Source organism: Hemitrygon akajei, chromosome 24, assembly GCF_048418815.1.
Source record: "Hemitrygon akajei chromosome 24, sHemAka1.3, whole genome shotgun sequence".
NCBI lineage: Eukaryota > Metazoa > Chordata > Chondrichthyes > Myliobatiformes > Dasyatidae > Hemitrygon > Hemitrygon akajei.
The window spans coordinates 12623992-12642242 of NC_133147.1; the positions used below are offsets into that span (position 1 = coordinate 12623992).

The 18251-nt window shown below is 44.7% G+C and overlaps 2 protein-coding genes across 5 annotated transcripts in view; both read right to left on the minus strand.

Annotated features, from left to right (window-relative positions):
* taf12 (TAF12 RNA polymerase II, TATA box binding protein (TBP)-associated factor) overlaps window positions 1-6773 on the minus strand; it is a 46973-nt gene extending 40200 nt beyond the window's left edge. Inside the window, exons 1-2 of one of the 3 annotated variants that reach the window (XM_073028358.1) lie at window positions 6649-6773; window positions 68-149 (exon numbers count right to left, since the gene is read on the minus strand). In XM_073028358.1, coding sequence (XP_072884459.1) covers window positions 68-136 — 69 coding nt within the window. In that variant the 5' untranslated portion in view covers window positions 137-149; window positions 6649-6773. The remainder of the gene's footprint in view (window positions 1-67; window positions 150-6648) is intronic. The other 2 variants (XM_073028359.1, XM_073028360.1) reach the window with 2 other exon arrangements.
* Window positions 6774-13396: 6623 nt separating this feature from the next.
* The window catches only part of LOC140715876 (discoidin, CUB and LCCL domain-containing protein 1), a 167814-nt gene continuing 162959 nt past the window's right edge, over window positions 13397-18251 (minus strand). The window contains exons 14-15 of one of the 2 annotated variants that reach the window (XM_073028362.1): window positions 17690-17815; window positions 13397-14298 (exon numbers count right to left, since the gene is read on the minus strand). In XM_073028362.1, the coding sequence (XP_072884463.1) occupies window positions 14021-14298; window positions 17690-17815 (404 nt within the window). In that variant the 3' untranslated portion in view covers window positions 13397-14020. Of the gene's footprint in view, window positions 14302-17689; window positions 17816-18251 lie in introns of both variants that reach the window. The other variant, XM_073028361.1, reaches the window with a different exon arrangement.

An 18251-nucleotide genomic window follows, 5' to 3' on the forward strand; every position in this document is an offset into this window, starting at 1 on the left:
AACCCCTGTTTCGCAGCAAAAGACCTGTCCGAGCTTTATGCTACATTCTGTATCAACCACTACTTACTGCTATCTGGGTGTCTAGATCTTTAATCACATCAGCTACTGCTGTAGGCCCGGTTAATGAAGGGTTCATTGTGACATGCTGCCTAGAAACAAACAGCAAGGATTAGGCCACAGTACGATTAAATAAACCTCTCCAATGTGAAAACTTAAAAAGGTCTACATACACTTATTGCTGCAGGTTAACATTATAATGCAAGAATAGTTTATTGACAACTATACTTGACACATCCCCTAGATTTATACAGTTGATTAATTTACAATGACTTTATGATGGTAAAGGATTTTTTTGGGCTTATTTTTAATTTTTTTTAAATTCAGATGCAGCACGGCCCTTCTCACAGGCAGTGGCAAGAAATGAACCTGGTTTGGCCTCACTGTAAAGAGTTGTGCTAACCATTATGTTACCATGCCACCCAAAATTTTTGCCACATGTACTGAGGGACGGTGAAAAACTTGTCTTGCATACTGATACGGATCATCTTGTTATACTGTGCATTGAGGTCTTGGTTCCTGTAACATCACTGGCACTGTCCTCAGTCTCTGGTGGTGTACAGGACTTCCTTCATTGTGTCAGTAGCTCGAGTGCACTGAGGCAGTACAGGGCAAAACAATAACAAAATGCAGAATAAAGTGTAACAGCTACTGTGAACATGCAGTGCAGGGAGACAATAAGGTACAAGATCATAACGAGGTAGAACATAAAACAGAATTAGGCCATTTGACCAATTGAGTCTGCTCCACCATTTGATCTTGGCCAATTTATTTTCAAGTCAAGTCACTTTTATTGTCATTTCGACCATAACTGCTGGTACAGTGCATAGTAAAAATGAGACGTTTGTTCAGGACCATGGTGTTACATGACACAGTACAAAAAAACTAGACTGAACTACGTAAAAAACAACACAGAAAAAAAACTACACTAGACTACAGACCTATCCAGGACTGCATAAAGTGCACAAAACAGTGCAGGCATTACAATAAATAACAAACAAGACAATAGGGCAGAAAGGTGTCAGTCCAGGCTCTGGGTATTGAGGAGTCTGATAGCTTGAGGGAAGAAACTGTTACATAGTCTGGTAGTGAGAGCCCGAATGCTTCGGTGCCTTTTCCCCGACGGCAGGAGGGAGAAGAGTTTGTATGAGGGGTGCGTGGGGTCCTTCATAATGCTATTTGCTTTGCAGATGCATAACCTAGGATTCCTCTGTGACGACCACAACCTTCCTGTAGGGTTTGGAGGCTTGTGTGCCTCAGTGACCCAGACAGCTAGGTCGGCTGGAGTCAGGGCTCATGGTAGAGTCACCCACGCCAAACAGGCCAGACGAAGAGTGGCCCACCGGTCCTCTGGGTTCAGGGGTTCAGCTCAGGGTTAACAAACACGATTGGTAAAACAAAGTAGTCGTGGAAACAACAAGGAAGAATCCTACATCTGAGTGCGATACTATTCCCGAATCTCTACCCGGCACTTGCATGACTGACGGTAGTGAAAACCGAGAGGAAGCTACTGACACGATGAAGGAAGCCACGAGCCAGAGACGGAGGACTTTCGTTGCTGCTCTAAACACCAACAGCGCAATGGGCAGTTAAAAAAAACCTAGGGTTCATGATAATGAGGGTCATCACGAACAGTAATCCAATAAGAAGCTCAGGAGAAACTTCTTACCCAAAGTAATGAGAATGTGGAAGTTACCAACACTACGAGCCTGTAGCAGCCACGTATCTGTTCTCTACCTGCTTTGTATTCTGTGTTGTGTGCTTGTTATGGTGACTAGTCATGTGGGTGGTGGGGTGGAAAAAGCAAAGGGATTTCGTTATGAATTTGTGCTTTGTTCATGGCAGTTTGGGGCTGGGGACTGATGGATGTCATATCTTTTGCTGGCCACTCAATTATGCTTAACTTACATGTGGATATACTTAAGTTTCATCGCTTCAAGACTGCGTGTTTGTTAATTGCTAATAAAGGATCGAATACATATCTTTGTCTTTCGGAACAATCATTATCGGAGTTGAGGGCACATCATACAAGTGTAACAAATCCATGGGGGTCGCCAGAGGTGGCAATGTGGTTTGGTTGGAATTGGCTGCTACAGAGCAGATCAGCATAGATACAGTTGAAGGGGGAGGAGAATCAAACATTAGCATGGATATGTTAGGGTGAAGACAGGCTGGCTTGTATTGGAGATACTACTGACAGCAACTACAGGGATCTACAAGTGACATACTCAGTGAGATGGATTTCGACTTCAATGCAATACTCAAAATGCTGGAGGAACACAGCAGGACAGGGAGCATCTATGGAAATGAATGCTTTTGGGCATTGACATTTTGGGCCGAGATCTTTCTTTGGGACTGAGAAGGAAGTGGAAAAATGCAAGGAATAAAAGGTGTGGGGAGGGGAAAGAGGCTAGCTGGAAGGTGATGGGTGAAGCCAGGTTGGTAGGAAAGGTCAAAGGCTGGAGAAAAAGGAATCCGATAGGAGAGTGGACCATAAGAGAAAGGGAAGGAGGAGGAAACCCAGGGGAGGTGAGAAGCGGTAAGAGGCCAGAGTGCTGCTTTTGTGTTGGATTTCTCTCTGCAGCATTCTCACTGAACATTCAATTACTGGATATGAACAATGTTGGGAAGATTATCATTTAATGGTCAAACTATTATGCCCAATGAGCCATTTTCTTGCACCATTGTAATCTGTGTGCTAGTGCCTAATTTATATAATTGAACGTGGGTTATTTCTGAAAATTGTTTAGAATTATTAGAATGCTATGGATCTGAAGTCACATAAAGACCAAACCTGCAGAGGGTGTCTTTCCATCTTGAAAGTTCATTAGCGGAGATTTGAAAATGAATATCCATAAGTTTTCAAAGTCACCACAACTATATTCTAGTTACATAATTATCTGAATTTAAATTAACTAGTTGCTGTGGGATTCAAATTCCCGTCCAAAGAACAATTGTCCATACTTTTGGATTACTATTCCAATTCACAAATCCTCCTGAATGTTTTAAAAAATTACGCAAGGTTAATATAGAACAGATGCAGCAACAGAAGCAAAAACTAAAGTTCATAGAAAAAATATTGCATTTCACTGAATGTAATCATATCTTCCACAGCCAAACAATATTTTGAGAAATCTACAGTCCACCAATCCAGGCCTTTGACCCACCATAAAATTTACCAGTTCTCCATCATTGACAGCTGACAAATCACTAAAGTTTGGAATGCCTATCTTGAAACTTTGTATCTGCCCATAAGCAGAATTAGGCCATTTGGCCCATCAGGTCTGCTCCACCATTCTGTATTGGCTGATTATGGACTGAATGGCGTAATTCTGCTCCTATGTCATGTGATCCTATTTATTTTCCCTCTCAACCCCATTCGCCTGCCTTCTCCCCCATAATATTTGACACCCTGACTAATCAAGAACTTATCAACCCCCACTTTAAGCACACCCAATAATTTGGCCTCCACAACCATCTGTGGCAATGAATTCGACAAATTCACCACCCTCAGGCTAAAGAAATTCCCTCCATCTCTGTTCTAAAGGGGCATCCTATTCAGAGGCTGTGCCCTCTGCTCCTAGACTCCCCCCAGACTTGACCAGGGGTTCCAATCCAGGGACTGCAGACCCCTTGCTTAATGGTATTGGTCCATGGCATAAAAAAGGTTGGGAACCCCGGATTTAGACAGAAGGAATTTCAAACAAACCAGGCAGTCAGTGATTACCCACTGCACCCTGTAATGCTGTCCACCTTGGGTTCTGGTCTCAGATCTCACACATCTTCAAACTAATCACAGCATGCAGAGCCATGCACAGTTGTGCAGCTGCCGCCTTACAGTGCCAGACATCTGGGTCGCTGTCTTTCTGGAGACTGCTTTCCCAACAACTGTACAAGTTTTCCTTGGGGGCTCCAGGTCCCTTCCACATTCAAAGATGTGCAGGTTGGCAGATTAATTGGTGACTGTAAATTGCTCCTAGGTGAGTGGCTTGTGAATGTGAAGTAAATAAAAATGGGGATTAAATGGCACATTAGTATAAATGAAGGGTTGATAATCAGTGCAGACACAATGGGCAAAAGGACCTGCTTCACAAACTCTAACACCAGTAAGTTCCTGACTGCTCTAGGCAGTTCCCTTTCTCCAATGGTCCACTGTCCTCTCCTATCAGACTCCTTTTTCTCCAGCCCCTGATCTTTCCCACCCACCTGGCTTCACCAATCACCTTACAGCTAGCTTCTTCCCCCCCCCCCCCCTTTATTTCAGCATCTTCCCACTTCCTTCTCAGTCCTGAAGAAGGGTCTTGGCCTGAAATGTCAACAATTTATTCTTTTCCATAGATGCTGCCAGATCTGCTGAGTTCCTCTAGCATTGTGCGTGTAGCTCTACACAGTTCTGCTCTCTACACTTTACACATTGCAAAATGGGCAGAATTTATAATGTTGTTATCAATGTTGGAATTGAAGTTTTTCCTTAAGAAAGAGTTAACAGGCTGGAGCACTGCTCTTCAGAAAAGAAGGCCAAGAGGTGAACTACTAAGAAAAAATAAAAAATTTGATTGGAAGATGTTTCCAGCGTGGGTGAGCCTCTCTATAAGGAGTTTGTACGTTCTCTCTGGCACCGGGTGGGTTTCATAAGACCATAAGATATAGGAGCAGAATTAGACCATTTGGCCCATCTAGTCTGCTCCGCCATTTCATCAGGGCCGATGAATTTTCCCTCTCAGCCGCAATTTCCTGCCTTCTCCCCATATCCCTTCATGCCCTGACCAATCAAGGATCTATCAACCTCTAAATGTAAAGACCTGGCCTCCACAGCTGTCTGTGGCAACCAATTCCACAGATTCACCACTCTCTGCCTAAAGAAATTACTCGTCATCTCCGTCTAAAAGAACACCCCTCTATTCTGAGGCTGTGTCCTCTGGTCTTAGATTTTCCCACAATAGGAAATATCCTCTCCCATCCACTCTATCGAGGCCTATCAATATTCGATAGGTTTCTATGAAATCCACACCCCCCCGCCCATTCTTCTGAATTCCAGTGAGTAGAGGGTTTCCTCTGGAAACTCCACAGTCCAAAGATAAACCAGTTGGTAGGTTAATTTCTCATTGTAAATTGTCCCGTGATTATGCTAAGGTTAAATTGGGGGTTGCTGGCGGCATGGCTCAAAGGGCTGGAAGGGTCTATTTTGTGCTGTTATCTCAATAAATAAAACAATGGCTCATCATGAGATCCAAAGGACATCACAATAAATCTAGGGTTCATAATATAATAGTCAAGGATTCACATCTGAAGTGTTAAATTCTCTACACTGACATGAGATTCTGCAGATGCTGGAAATCCAGTGTAACTCACACAAAATGCTGAAGGAACTCAGCAGGTCAGGCAGTATCTGTGAAGAGGAATAAACGAGTCAGTATTTTAGGCCTAGACCTGCTGTGTTCCGCTAGCAGTTTGTATATGTTACTCTGTTTAATAGTCTTTTCCGTTCAGACATTCACTGGGGCTCTGGGTACTTACACATATTTAATAAATCCTTAAAAGGACATTGTTCTATTATGGGTTTACTGAGTACACCCGCAAGAAAATGAATCTCAGGGTTGCATATGGTGACATATATGTACTTCGGTAATAAAGTTACTTTGAACTTTTGCTTCAGATTTCTAATATCTGCAAACTTTTTCTCTGAACACTCAGTTACAGAATATGGACAAAGTTGGTATAGCTACCATCATATTTTGGGGAAATATAAGGAAAACCATTTTTTTAAAACACAGAGCAGTTCTGATTTTGAACAGAAATAAGAATCAATTGGAACACCAAACCGTAAAGCACAGAAACAGGCAGTTTGGCTCACTGTGCTTAAGTTTACCAATCACTGCTGCCTCTAAATGATCCATATCCCTCTTCCCCTGCATATTTATGAGTCTCTTCATTTGACATATCTGCCTTCAAAAACCGACATCTGTAAAGACAAACTAGTTCCACAGATCACCTTTGAACTCCTCCCCCCATCTCAAATTCATGCTTTCTAGCATTATAGATAATTCTACACCCTGGGGAAAGGATAGCGGCTATCTACACCATCTATACCATCTAATATTATAACCAGGTCACCCTCTTACCCTCCCACCCGTCCAGATAAAACCCAACCTCTGCTTCTAGCTCTGTCTAATCCAGGCAGCATCCTGATGAACAACTTCTGCACCCTCTCCAAAAACCTGTAACGAGGAATTCAAGGAGGTTCAACTGGGGCCGCCAAGAAACAACAGTTCAAATTGCTGAGAAACGATACGAGGGGCGGACTGATAAGATAGGAGCAGGCAGGAGCTCAACGGGCTGAACGGTCTCCTGCCTTCCACAAGCCACCCTACTTCACTAGATAGACAGCCTTCAGTTCGGTAAAAGGAGACCTGGAAACCACAGAGAAGCGCTCGGAGCTCTTGTGCGAGGTGAGGCGGGCAGATGGAGCCCGGGGGTCTCGGTATCAGGCGTAACACCCCACCCGGGGCTGGGGACTGGGGTCCGGCCTGCACACACAAACCACCCCGCACCGTACTCGCCATCGCCGCCAAAGCCAGTGCACTCACTCACCCAGCACAGCCACTACTCGCCCATACCGGCCCGGTCGCCCGCAGCGGCGCCAAAACTCCAGAGCCGCCGGAAGCCTGAGGCCTGCGCGCCCGTGCCCAGCATCGCCCGCCCGCCGGAAGCGGAAGTGACCAGAACTTCCCCGCCCACTCGGCTCTCAGTCGCGCCGGGTCGGCTGCGCTCCGAGGGTGTGGGTGAGAGGGCTCGGTATGGTGTGGTGTTGGGGACGGGGACGGGGCCGGGGGAGGTCGGAGGTTAGTGGGGTCAGTGTGGAGGGGGCAGTTGGAGGGTCTGAGGTTAGGAGGATTGGTGTTGTGGGTCGATGGGGTGAGGGTCTGAGGTTAGGAGGATTGGTGTTGTGGGTCGATGGGGTGAGGGTCTGAGGTTAGGACAGGAGGATCGTTGAGTCAATGGGGTGAGGCTCTGAGGTTAGGACAGGAGGATCGGAGAGTCATTGGGGTGAGGGTCTGAGGTTAGGAGGATTGGTGTTGTGGGTCGATGGGGTGAGGGTCTGAGGTTAGGAGGATTGGTGTTGTGGGTCGATGGGGTGAGGGTCTGAGGTTAGGAGGATTGGTGTTGTGGGTCGATGGGGTGAGGGTCTGAGGTTAGGAGGATTGGTGTTGTGGGTCGATGGGGTGAGGGTCTGAGGTTAGGACAGGAGGATCGTTGAGTCAATGGGGTGAGGCTCTGAGGTTAGGACAGGAGGATCGGAGAGTCATTGGGGTGAGGGTCTGAGGTTAGGAGGATTGATGTTGTGGTGGGTCAGTGGGGTGAGGTTCTGAGGTTATGACGGGGATCGGACGATCAATGGGGTGAGGGTCTGAGGTTAGGAGGGTTGGTGTTGTGGTGGGTCAGTGGGGTGAGGTTCTGAGGTTAGGACAGGGGGATCGGAGGGTCAATGGGGTGAGGGTCTGAGGTTAGGAGGGTTGGTGTTGTGGTGGGTCGATGGGGTGAGGGTCTGAGGTTAGGACAGGGGGATCGGAGTGTCGATAGGGTGAGGGTCTGAGGTTAGGACAGGGGGACCGGAGGGTCAATGGGGTGAGGGTCTGAGGTTAGGAGGATTGGTGTTGTGGGTCAGTAGGGATGAGAGTCCGAGGTTAGGGGGTTTGGTGGGGTAGGGGTCTTAGGTTAGGACTTGTGTGGAGGGTCGGAGGGCTGATGAGGATGAGGGTCTGAGGTTAGGAGGGTGGGTGTGGTGGGGGGGGTCGTTGGGCTGAAAGGGGTGAGAGTCGGAGGTTGTGGGGGGGTTTGGTGTTGTGGGGAGTTTGGAGGGTTTGTGTGAGGGTCTGAGATTTGGGGTTGTCAGTTGAATGAAGGGTTAGTGATGTTGGGCGGGGTGTCAGTGTTGTTGCTGGGAGTTGGATGGTCAATGGGCAGGTGGGGGAGGGTGTTGATTTGATGGCGGCGATTGGTAGGCTCAGTCTGGGGTGGGAGGGTCGATGGGGGTGAGGGTCTGAGGTTGGGGAGGTCAGAGGGTTGATGGGGGTCAGAGGTTCGGGGGAGGGTGTTAATTTGATGGCGGTGATTGGTAGGCTCAGACGGGTGGGAGGGTCGATGGGGGTGAGAGTCTGAGGTTGGGGAGGTCAGAGGGTTGATGGGGGGTCAGAGGTTTGGGGGGAGGGTGTTGATTTGACGGCAGCGATTGGTAGGCTCAGACTGGGGTGGGAGGGTCGATGGGGGTGAGTGTCTGAGGTTGGGGAGGTCAGAGGGTTGATGGGGGTCAGAGGTTCGGGGGGGTGTTAATTTGATGGCGGTGATTGGTAGGCTCAGTTTGGGGTGGAAGGGTCGATGGGGGTGAGAGTCTGAGGTTGGGGAGGTCAGAGGGTTGATGGGGGTCAGAGGTTCGGGGGGAGGGTGTTAATTTGATGGCAGTGATTGGTAGGCTCATTCTGGAGTGGGAGGTTCTCCTCATCCTCAGGCAGCCGGGTGGGGGGCAGTGATCGCTGGTCAGAGGAAGTGGAGACCTCGCTTCCCCTCCCCCCAGCGCCACAGGGTTAACAACGGTTACTGGTCAAATAAAAAGTGTTACAGAGACAGCAATGAAGAATCCTACATCTGTTTGCAAGTGGACAGATGGATTTTGAGGACCTTCATTGCTGCCCTAAACACCAGTGGCGCAATGGGCAGAAAGCAAGTGGACTTTAGAAGGTGCAGGCCACTCCTCACTGCACATAATGGCTCCTCCATGAGGAGAATTAGGAGTTAAAAAAGTGCACTTTACAGACAATCTCACCTGGTCCCTCAACACCAACTATTTGGTAAAGAGAGCACAGCAGCATCTCCACTTCCTGAAGAGACTGAGGCAAGTAAGTGGTCCCCAGCTTTTACAGGAGCACCATCGAGAATGGTCTGAGCAGCTGCATCGTGGTCTGGTACGGAAATTGCAAGACCCTGCGAAGGCTCGTAAGGACTGCTGAGAGGACCATGGGATTCTCTCTTCCACCTTAGGTACTTATTGGGAGCGCTGCGTACGCGGGGCCCTTAACATTGTCAGTGATCCTTCCTGCAATCTCTTTGACCCCCTACTATCAAGCAGGAAGTACCATAGCACTACGAAAAGGACTGTTCAGATGGGAAACAGCTTCTTCCCCCTGTCTGTGAGATGACTGAACTTCCTGCCACCAACCATGTCTCATCACAAATGAAGTGCCAGTAGTGTTATACTGTTTACTTTTTAACTTTGTCATAAATGCACCTCATGCTAAATATCAATCTTCTGGAATATATTTTATTATTTGTTCATTTATTTGAGGTAATATTACTTTATGCCAAAGGAGGAGTAAGCCACTCCTTTCCTCTGTTAGCCTGCAGGTCACTCTTGGGCAAGGTGTAGCATCTGATGATAATCAGGGTCACATGAAGCTGTGGGAGCAGGTGGTGGATGGTCGTATGAGCTGCAGGCTATATACATCACAAGTCCTGGTTCTGCGACCACTGACGCCAGGCAGACAATCTCTGAAGATTCAGTGGTGGGAAAGATGCTGGAGTCAATTATAAAAGAGGAAATTACGACACATTTGGATAGCAGTAGAAGGATCAGTCCAAGTCAGCATAGATTTATGAAGGGAAAATCATGCTTGACTAATCTTCTGGAGTTTTTTGAGGATGTAACTATGAAAATGGACAAGGGAGAGCCAGTGGATGTAGTGTACCTGGACTTCCAGAAAGCTTTTGATAAAATCCCACATAGGAGATTAGTGGGCAAAATTAGGGCACATGGTATTGGAGGCAGAGTACTGACATGGATTGAAAATTGGCTGGCTGACAGGAAACAAAGAGTAGTGATTAATGGGTCCCTTTCGAAATGGCAGGCTGTGACCAGTGGTGTACCGCAAGGTTCGGTGCTGGGACTGCAGCTGTTTACAATATACATTAATGATTTAGATGAAGGATTAAAAGTAACATTAGCAAATTCGCTGATGACACAAAGCTGGGTGGCAGTGTGAAATGTCAGGAGTATGTTATGAGAATGCAGGGTGACTTGGACAGGTTGGGTGAGTGGGCAAATGTATGGCAGATGCAGTTTAATGTGGATAAATGTGAGGTTATCCACTTTGGTGGCAAGAATAGGAAGACAGATTACTATCTAAATGGAGTCAAGTTAGGAAAAGGGGAAGTACAATGAGATCTAGGTGTTCTTGTACATCAGTCAATGAAAGCAAGCATGCAGGTACATCAGAAGAAAGCTAATGGCATGCTGGCTTTTATAACAAGAGGAATTGAGTATAGGAGTAAAGAGGTCCTTCTGCAGTTGTACAGGGCCCTGGTGAGACCCCACCTGGAGTATTGTGTGCAGTTTTGGTCTCCGAATTTGAGGAAGGACATTCTTGCTATTGAGGGAGTGCAGTGTAGGTTCACAAGGTTAATTCCCAGAATGGTGGGACTGTCATATGTTGAAAGATTGGAGCGACTGGGCTTGTATACACTGGAATTTAGAAGGATGAGAGGGGATCTGATTGAAACATATAAGATTATTAAGGGGTTGGACACACTGGAGGCAGGAAGCATGTTCCCGCTGATGGGTGAGTCCAGAACTAGAGGCCACAGTTTAAGAATAAGGGGTAGGCCATTTAGAACAGAGATGCGGAAGAACTTTTTCACCCAGAGAGTGGTGGATATGTGGAATGCTCTGCCCCAGAAGGCAGTGGAGGCCAAGTCTCTGGATGCATTCAAGAGAGAGTTAGATAGAGCTCTTATAGATAGTGGGGTCAAGGGATATAGGGAGAGGGCAGGAATGGGGTACTGATTGTGTATGATCAGCCATGATCATAGTGAATGGCGGTGCTGGCTAGAAGGGCCGAATGGCCTACTCCTGCACCTATTGTCTATTGAAGAGTATTGATAATGGCTGGGGTCATCCGACTTGTAAAAACACTGCCCAGAAGATGGCAATGGCAAACCATTTCTGTAGAAAAATTTGGTGAGAACAATCATGGTCATGGAAAGACCATGATCGCCCAGATCGTATGACACGGCATGTAAGGATGATGAATATTACTGTATGTGTTGTGTGTGAGTTATATGTCAATTTGTGTTGTGCACCTCTGGTCCAGAGGAACTTCATTTCGTTTGGTCGTATACATGTATTGCAATAAACTTGAACTTGAAGCTTTAGTTTCTGTAGCATTAACTACTGACATTTATAACTAGTATAAAGCACATTTTTGGTAAAATCCTTACTGACCTGTGATTATTATATATTATTTTAATTCAGGCATCTCCCCTCTCCTTCTCAGTCCTGAAGAAGGGTCTTAGGGCTGAAATGTCGACTGTTTCCAGTCGGACTGTTTCCAATGTCCACTCTTCTCCATAGATGCTGCCTGGCCTGCTGAGTTCCTCCAGCATTTTGTGTGTGAGACTTTGGATTTTCTCGTGTTTATTATTTCCCCATAACAACAAGTCGGTGATAATAAACTTGATTTTGAAATTCTTGGCAGATACATTTACCTGTTGCTATATAGATTGTGCAGCTTGCTTATTTATAAGGATAGCAATTGAAACTAATAATAATAGTACCCAATTACACACTACTTCTCAATATACAACATATGATGCATAAACTATATATTTGTAATAAACAATTTCAAATAATGTTGGCTTCCAAATATGTTCACTTCTTATAATTTTTGTCAGATAACTTTAGCAATTATATACAGAAAAGGATGCAGGAAAACATATTGCCCATAAAGCTGCTGGTGTTTAGATCAACAATGAAGTTCCTCCATCTCTGGCAGCGTTCAGGGCTTCCTTAATTGAGTCAGTTGCTTAATTTTCACTACTGTCAGTTGTGCAAGTCCTGGGTAGAGTATCAAGAATACCAGTTGCACTCAGATGTAGACAGATTCTTCAATGCTGTTTCCGTAACAATTTTGTTCGACAAATCAGGGTTGTCAGCCCTGAGCTGAGCCCCCGAACTGTGAGGACTGGTGTTCCACTTTTAGTCTCGCCTCTGCCTTTTGACCTGTTTTGCATAGGTGACCCTACCAAGAGCCAACGCATGAAGTTCTGACTCCAGCCAATGCAGCTCGCTGGGTCAGTGAGGCACGCAAGCCTCCAAACCCAACGACAAGGTTGTGGTCCTTGGAGTGCAGGAAAAAGTATACAAAAATAAACATTTCTGGCTTATTGTTGGTACCTAATTACATTTGAACTAACTGACATGCCAGGGTGAGATAAGATTCAATTCCATAGCCCTATGCCTGGAGTCAGAAGTTTAGGCCTAACTAAGTTAGGGTGGCACGGTGGCATAGTGGTTGGTACAGCGCTTTACAGTAGCAGAGACATGGGTTCAGTTCCCAATGCTGCCTGCAAGGAGTTTGTACGTTCTCCCCTGTGACTCCATGGATTTCCTCCGGGTGCTCCAGTTTCCTCCTACAGTCCAAAGACGTACTGGTTGGTAGGTTAATTGGTCATTGCAAATTGTCAATTGCTGGGCAGTGTGGTGTGAAGGGCCAGAAGAGCCTATTCCACTCTAAGCCCAAACTTGACACCTTCATTTCCGTCAGTCTCAAGCCAGCTGTTCTAGAAAATGGATAAAGAATAAAGAAACTTTTCCCCACTGGAGGTTGTCCAGCTTCTCTTATCCAAGGTGATATAAGGACCATGCAATTTTGGAAGAATTTCTAAAAGTAAATATATTAGGTGGCCTCTTGATTAGGTACTCCTAGCTTAATATAGACGGCTGTAAAAGTTTAGCATTCTCTACTTGAATGCTGTGAATGATCAATTAGTATACAGTACATACGGACAATAAGTTATCAATGGATCTGTGGGAAAGTGGCCTAATGTACAGAATTAATTGCTGAATGGGTCAGGAGGTCAAGTATTCTGCCCTCGCTTTTAATCTGTGCTGTACATTCAAGACTTCCCTGCAAGAGGGCCTCAACCTTGTCATGGTTTGGAGGCTTGCATGCTTCAATGACCTGGAGGTTTATGTTGGTTGGAGTCAGGGCTTTATGCTTTGGCTCTTGGTAGGGTCACCCATGCCAAACAGGTCAAAGGGTAGAAGCCAGATGAAGCGCAGTTCACCAGTCCTCCAGGTTTGGGGGTTCAGCTCAGGGCTTACAATCTTGATGGGTAAAACAAAATCGTTACAGAAACAGCAATGAAGAATCCTACGTTTGTGTGGCCAAGGACAGACAGAGGGAGGAACTTCATTGCTGCCCTAAACGCCAGCAGCGTAATAGGCAGTAAATAAAACTTCCACACTTTAAGAGTTCCAAATCCTATCACTTTGAACAATGGAACAAGGTTACATAGAAACTTAGATACTGCATTTTATTAATACAAATCATTTAATTACCAATTAGATAATCCAGCAGTTTTTTGGTAGCAAAAAAAATATTCTGTAACAGATATGGATAGCAATTAATACAATGAAACTATCCAATCCTATTTTAAGAAGTGCTTTTATATAATATTTAAAAAATACATTAAATAGAGGTTGCAAAAACTTTCCTCGTAGACAGCATTGCATTTATAAAGTTCAAAGCTTTCACAGTGGTTTGAATGTAATCATGCAGTCTGCTTGCTCTGGATCTACTGCCAGAGACAATGGTTTACCCCCAGTTCACGTTCTTTAAACCTGACTGCATAAATATTGCTGTATTGTCAACTTCCTTCATTGCTCGGGAACGTGATGTAGGTTTTAAAACCTACGCATGCCGATTGTTCACAAGTCATAGTGCTTAATGGTACACCAGCACCACAGAATCATCAGACATTGACGACTTTCTTTTGATGTAACTTGCTTTCCATTCTGACTTTCCTAGTTGGCTGGGCTGCTTCGTGCCCACCTTGTTGATGGTTCAGTTCACAACACAGATCAGTTTAATGGTCAGGTAAGTGTTGCAAGGCACTGGACATACCAAGGCTTTTACAGTGTTTCTTGCACTGGCGGGATAACCTTTACTATACAGACATTTTTCTTTGAGGACGTTTCTACCTCTGCACTTGGTTCAACAAATGGAGTTGCATATTCTGGTTCCTGGTTCAGAAATGGTTCAGCGTATTCGTGGTACTTGCACGAGAATGGAACGTCGTAGTGACTCACAACGAGCGGAATGGTGTAACCATCGTCATTTGGAGGCTTGAATGTCGATGAGGCCTTTTGGGCCGTAATTCCACCCTGAAGAATGTCTGGTTCTGCGTACTCTACTGGAACAATTGTGCAAAGACAGCCATATGTTAAACAATCAAATACATAGTGCTTGTACATTAGTCTACAATAGTGACTCACAGGACAAACTCATTTGGCCCTTCGTATCTGTTGGAAACCACTGTTCTTTTAAAAATAATACTTTCTGTAAGATCTGTACTTTTTAACAAACGTATTTTTCACACTAGCAGAAAGTGGTATAGCAGCAAAACTAACGGTTTATCACCTTTCTCATTTTTCATTGGCCAAGTATCAGCACATTACCCACATGATGTAATTGTTTTACCTACATAGCTTATTAGTATGTTTATTTTTATCTAAGGAATGTCTTATGCCTTCTCTGTAAAAGTGATGAGTTTTTCAGAGTTGCTTTCTTGGCTTCTTTTCTGTCTTTTGTCTTTGCATCCATTCACCTCTCAGCATCGTTTCTCTGCTCTTTATATGTTTGTATTTAAAAATAAACTGAAATCTTACAATTTACTCGTCATTCCTGACTCCTGGAACATAGAAGACTACAGCACAGGAACAGGCCATTCGGCCCACAATTTGTGCCAAACCAGCTAAAAAGCAAGTCAAAAGCACCCGAACACTAATGTCTCCTACCTACACAATGTCCATATCCCTTCATCTTCCTTATATCCATGTGCCCATCCAAACACCTCTTAAAAGCCTCTAATGTATTTGCCTCTAACACCATACCAGGCAGCGCATTCCAGGCATCCATGACTCTCTGAGTAAAAAACTTGCCCCTCACATCACACTTGAACCTGCACCCTCTAACTGTAAATGCATGCCCTCTGGAACTAGACATTTAACCCTGGGTAAAAGATACTCCCTGTCTGTCTATGCCTTTTATAATCTTAGAAACCTTTATCAGATTGCTTACCACCTCAGCTGCTCAGAGAAAAGCAACCCTAGTTTATCCAGCCTTTCATGATGGCACATGCTGTGTTAACCAGGCAGCATCCTGGTAAACCTCTTCTGCACCCCTCCTATAGTGGGGCAACCACAACTGTAGGCAATACTTAAGACACAGCCTGCCCTGCACAAAGCCATGTTGGCTGTCCCAAATTAAGCCATGCATTTCCAAATGTAAAGAACCCCAAGGATCAGAAAATAAACAGAGACCCAACATATCTACACTGGCTTCAGATAATTCTGAAAATGAACCTGTGGCCAAGAAGTAAAAGAGATATGACCAATCTGAAGCATTGTTTATTAGGAGTATGTTTTGTGCTGAACTGAACTGAATGGCAAATTAATTGAAATGGAATTGGAAACTGACTTGGCTGTTTCAGTTATTCCACAAAATGAGTTTTAATGGCATTTAAAAGATACTGAACAGAAGCCTGCAGATATCCAACTAAGAATTTATACTGGAGAAAGATAATTCCTGTGGGAATGACCTTTTTAACAGTGAACTACAACAACCAACAAACTACATTGGGTTTGCTTGTGGTAAAAACAGGAGGGTCAGCTTTGTACGACCATGATTGGCTGAGATTGGAGATCCATCACCAATTGCATGCCTCATCAACAAAGTGAATAAAGGAAAGTACTGGATGAAGCCACAGCAGTGTTCAGGGATGACATTGGAAAACTCAACCATAACATGAGCAAAATGGTTTTAAATGAAAATTATTTTACAAAGCCCATCTGGTCCCTTATACCATCCAAGATAAAGTAGCCAGTGAGCTAGATCACATGCAGGCTGAAGGAATTCTTTTCCAAAGGTTGAGTGGAGCCCATGGACAACAGCAGCGGTCCCAATGGCCAAAAGGAATGGGTCTGTCAGAATCTGTGATGACTTTAAGGTCATGATCAACTGACTACTAAAAGCAGATCAATACCCTCTCCCCAGGATTGTGAATATCTTTGTAATCCTCTCTTGAGGAAAACACTTAAGCAAAGTGGACTTAGCTGAGACCTATCTACAGATGGAGATGGACGAAGAGTCCAAAGTGTTTCTCACCATAAACACTCACATGGGGCTTTATTGCTATAATAGGCCTATTTTTGTAGTGGCATCTGAACCTGCACTCTGGCAGACTAGCTGCTGCAAGGCTGCCCCAGGCACTCAATGACACCATTGTTGCTGGCAAGCACGACGAGGAACTTCTCCAAAATCCCCCCAAAAAAGCATTAAAAACATTATAAGGTATGGGCTCAGAGCACGATGCAACAAGTGTGAATTCTTTAAACAAAGCATCACTTATTGTGGTCACACCATCGATGCACAAGGATTACAAGACTGACGAAGGGTCTCAGCCCAAAACGTCGACTGTTTACTCTTTTCCACAGCTGCTGCCTGGCCTGCTGAGTTCCTCCAGCATTTTGTGTGTGTTGCTTTGGATTCTTACAACCAGTGCATATCATAACTGAATGGGAAAAGATGGCCGTGACATACTGAGGATAACTCCACTCCCTTTAATTAATTTATTTTAAAAATTCTATTTAAAGATGCAGCACGGTAACAGGCCCTTAAGTACTCAAAAGATGAACTGTAGCTAGAATAAACCACCAAAAGCTGATCCCGGTCCAACTATTTAGATACCATGGCCATGAAAGTGCCATGTGCCTCTACTTCCTCAAGAGGCTAAAGAAATTTAGCATGTTCCCATTGACCCTGACCAATTTTTATAGATACACATAGAACATTACAGCACAGTATAGGCCCTTCGGCCCACAATGTTGCACCCACCTTTTTAACCTACTCTGTGATCAATTTAACTCTTCCCTCCTACATAGCCCTCCATCTTTCGATCATCTATTGGCCTATCTAAGATTTTCTTTAAGGTCCCAAATGTATCTGCATCTACCACCACTCTGGCGGCATGTTCCGCACACTCATTCGTCTTGTGTAAAAAAATATACCTCTGACGTAAGACTATAAGACATAGGAGCAGAATTTCATCATGGCTGATCCATTTCCCTCTCAACTCCAGTCTCCTGCCTTCTCCCCAGAACTCTTCTTGCCCAGACTAATCAAGAACCTATCAACCTCTACCTTAAATATACACAATGACTCGACCTCCACAGCCGCCCGTGCCAATGAATTTCACAGATTAACCACTCTCTGGCTAAAGAAATTCCTCCTCATTTCCATCCTAAATAGATGCCCCTCTATTTTGAAACTGTGCCTTCTGGTCCTAGACTACCCTACCAAAGGAAACATCCAATTCATATTCACTCTGTCTAGGCCTTTCAACGTTCGATAGGTTTCAATGAGATTCTCCCTCATTCTAACAAGTTTCAGCCAGTACAGGACCAGAGCCATCAAATGCCGTTCATATCACAAGCCCTTCATTCCCTTTATTTCCCTCAAATCACCTGAGTGTCAGAAAGTGTTCTAATTGATATTTACTGATCAGGTGATAGATCCATTACCTGATAAGGTGTTTCCAGTGATGCTCCTGCATGATCCCTCCTCACTGGTGAAGGTGATGATATCTGACTCTGTTGGCTGCAGTTGACTCCTGTGACAGTTCTGCCCTTTCATTGATGTATCACAAACTGAAGAAAGAACAAGGAGACGTATAAACAGCCTTGGTAGTTTTTCACTTGGTAGTTTCATCACCCAGGAGATGCTCTCTTCTCATTGCTACCATCAGGGAGGAGGTACAGGAGCCTGAAGGCACTTACTCAATGATTCAGGAACAGCTTCTTCCCCTCTGCCATCTGATTTCTGAATGGACATTGAACCCATGAACACTACCTCAATACTTTTTTCTCTTTTCTTTGCACTACTTATTTAACTTTTTAAATATGTTTACCAGTATATACTTCTTACCATAATTAACAGTTTAAACTACCTATGTATTGCAATGTACAGTACAAAGATGTACCTGTTGATAGGTTAATTGGTCATTGTAAAGGTTCCTGTGATTAGAAGAAGAAAAGAAAGCCCATAACTCTGAGTGGAGTCATCGGGATGCCGTCGTGACGACAT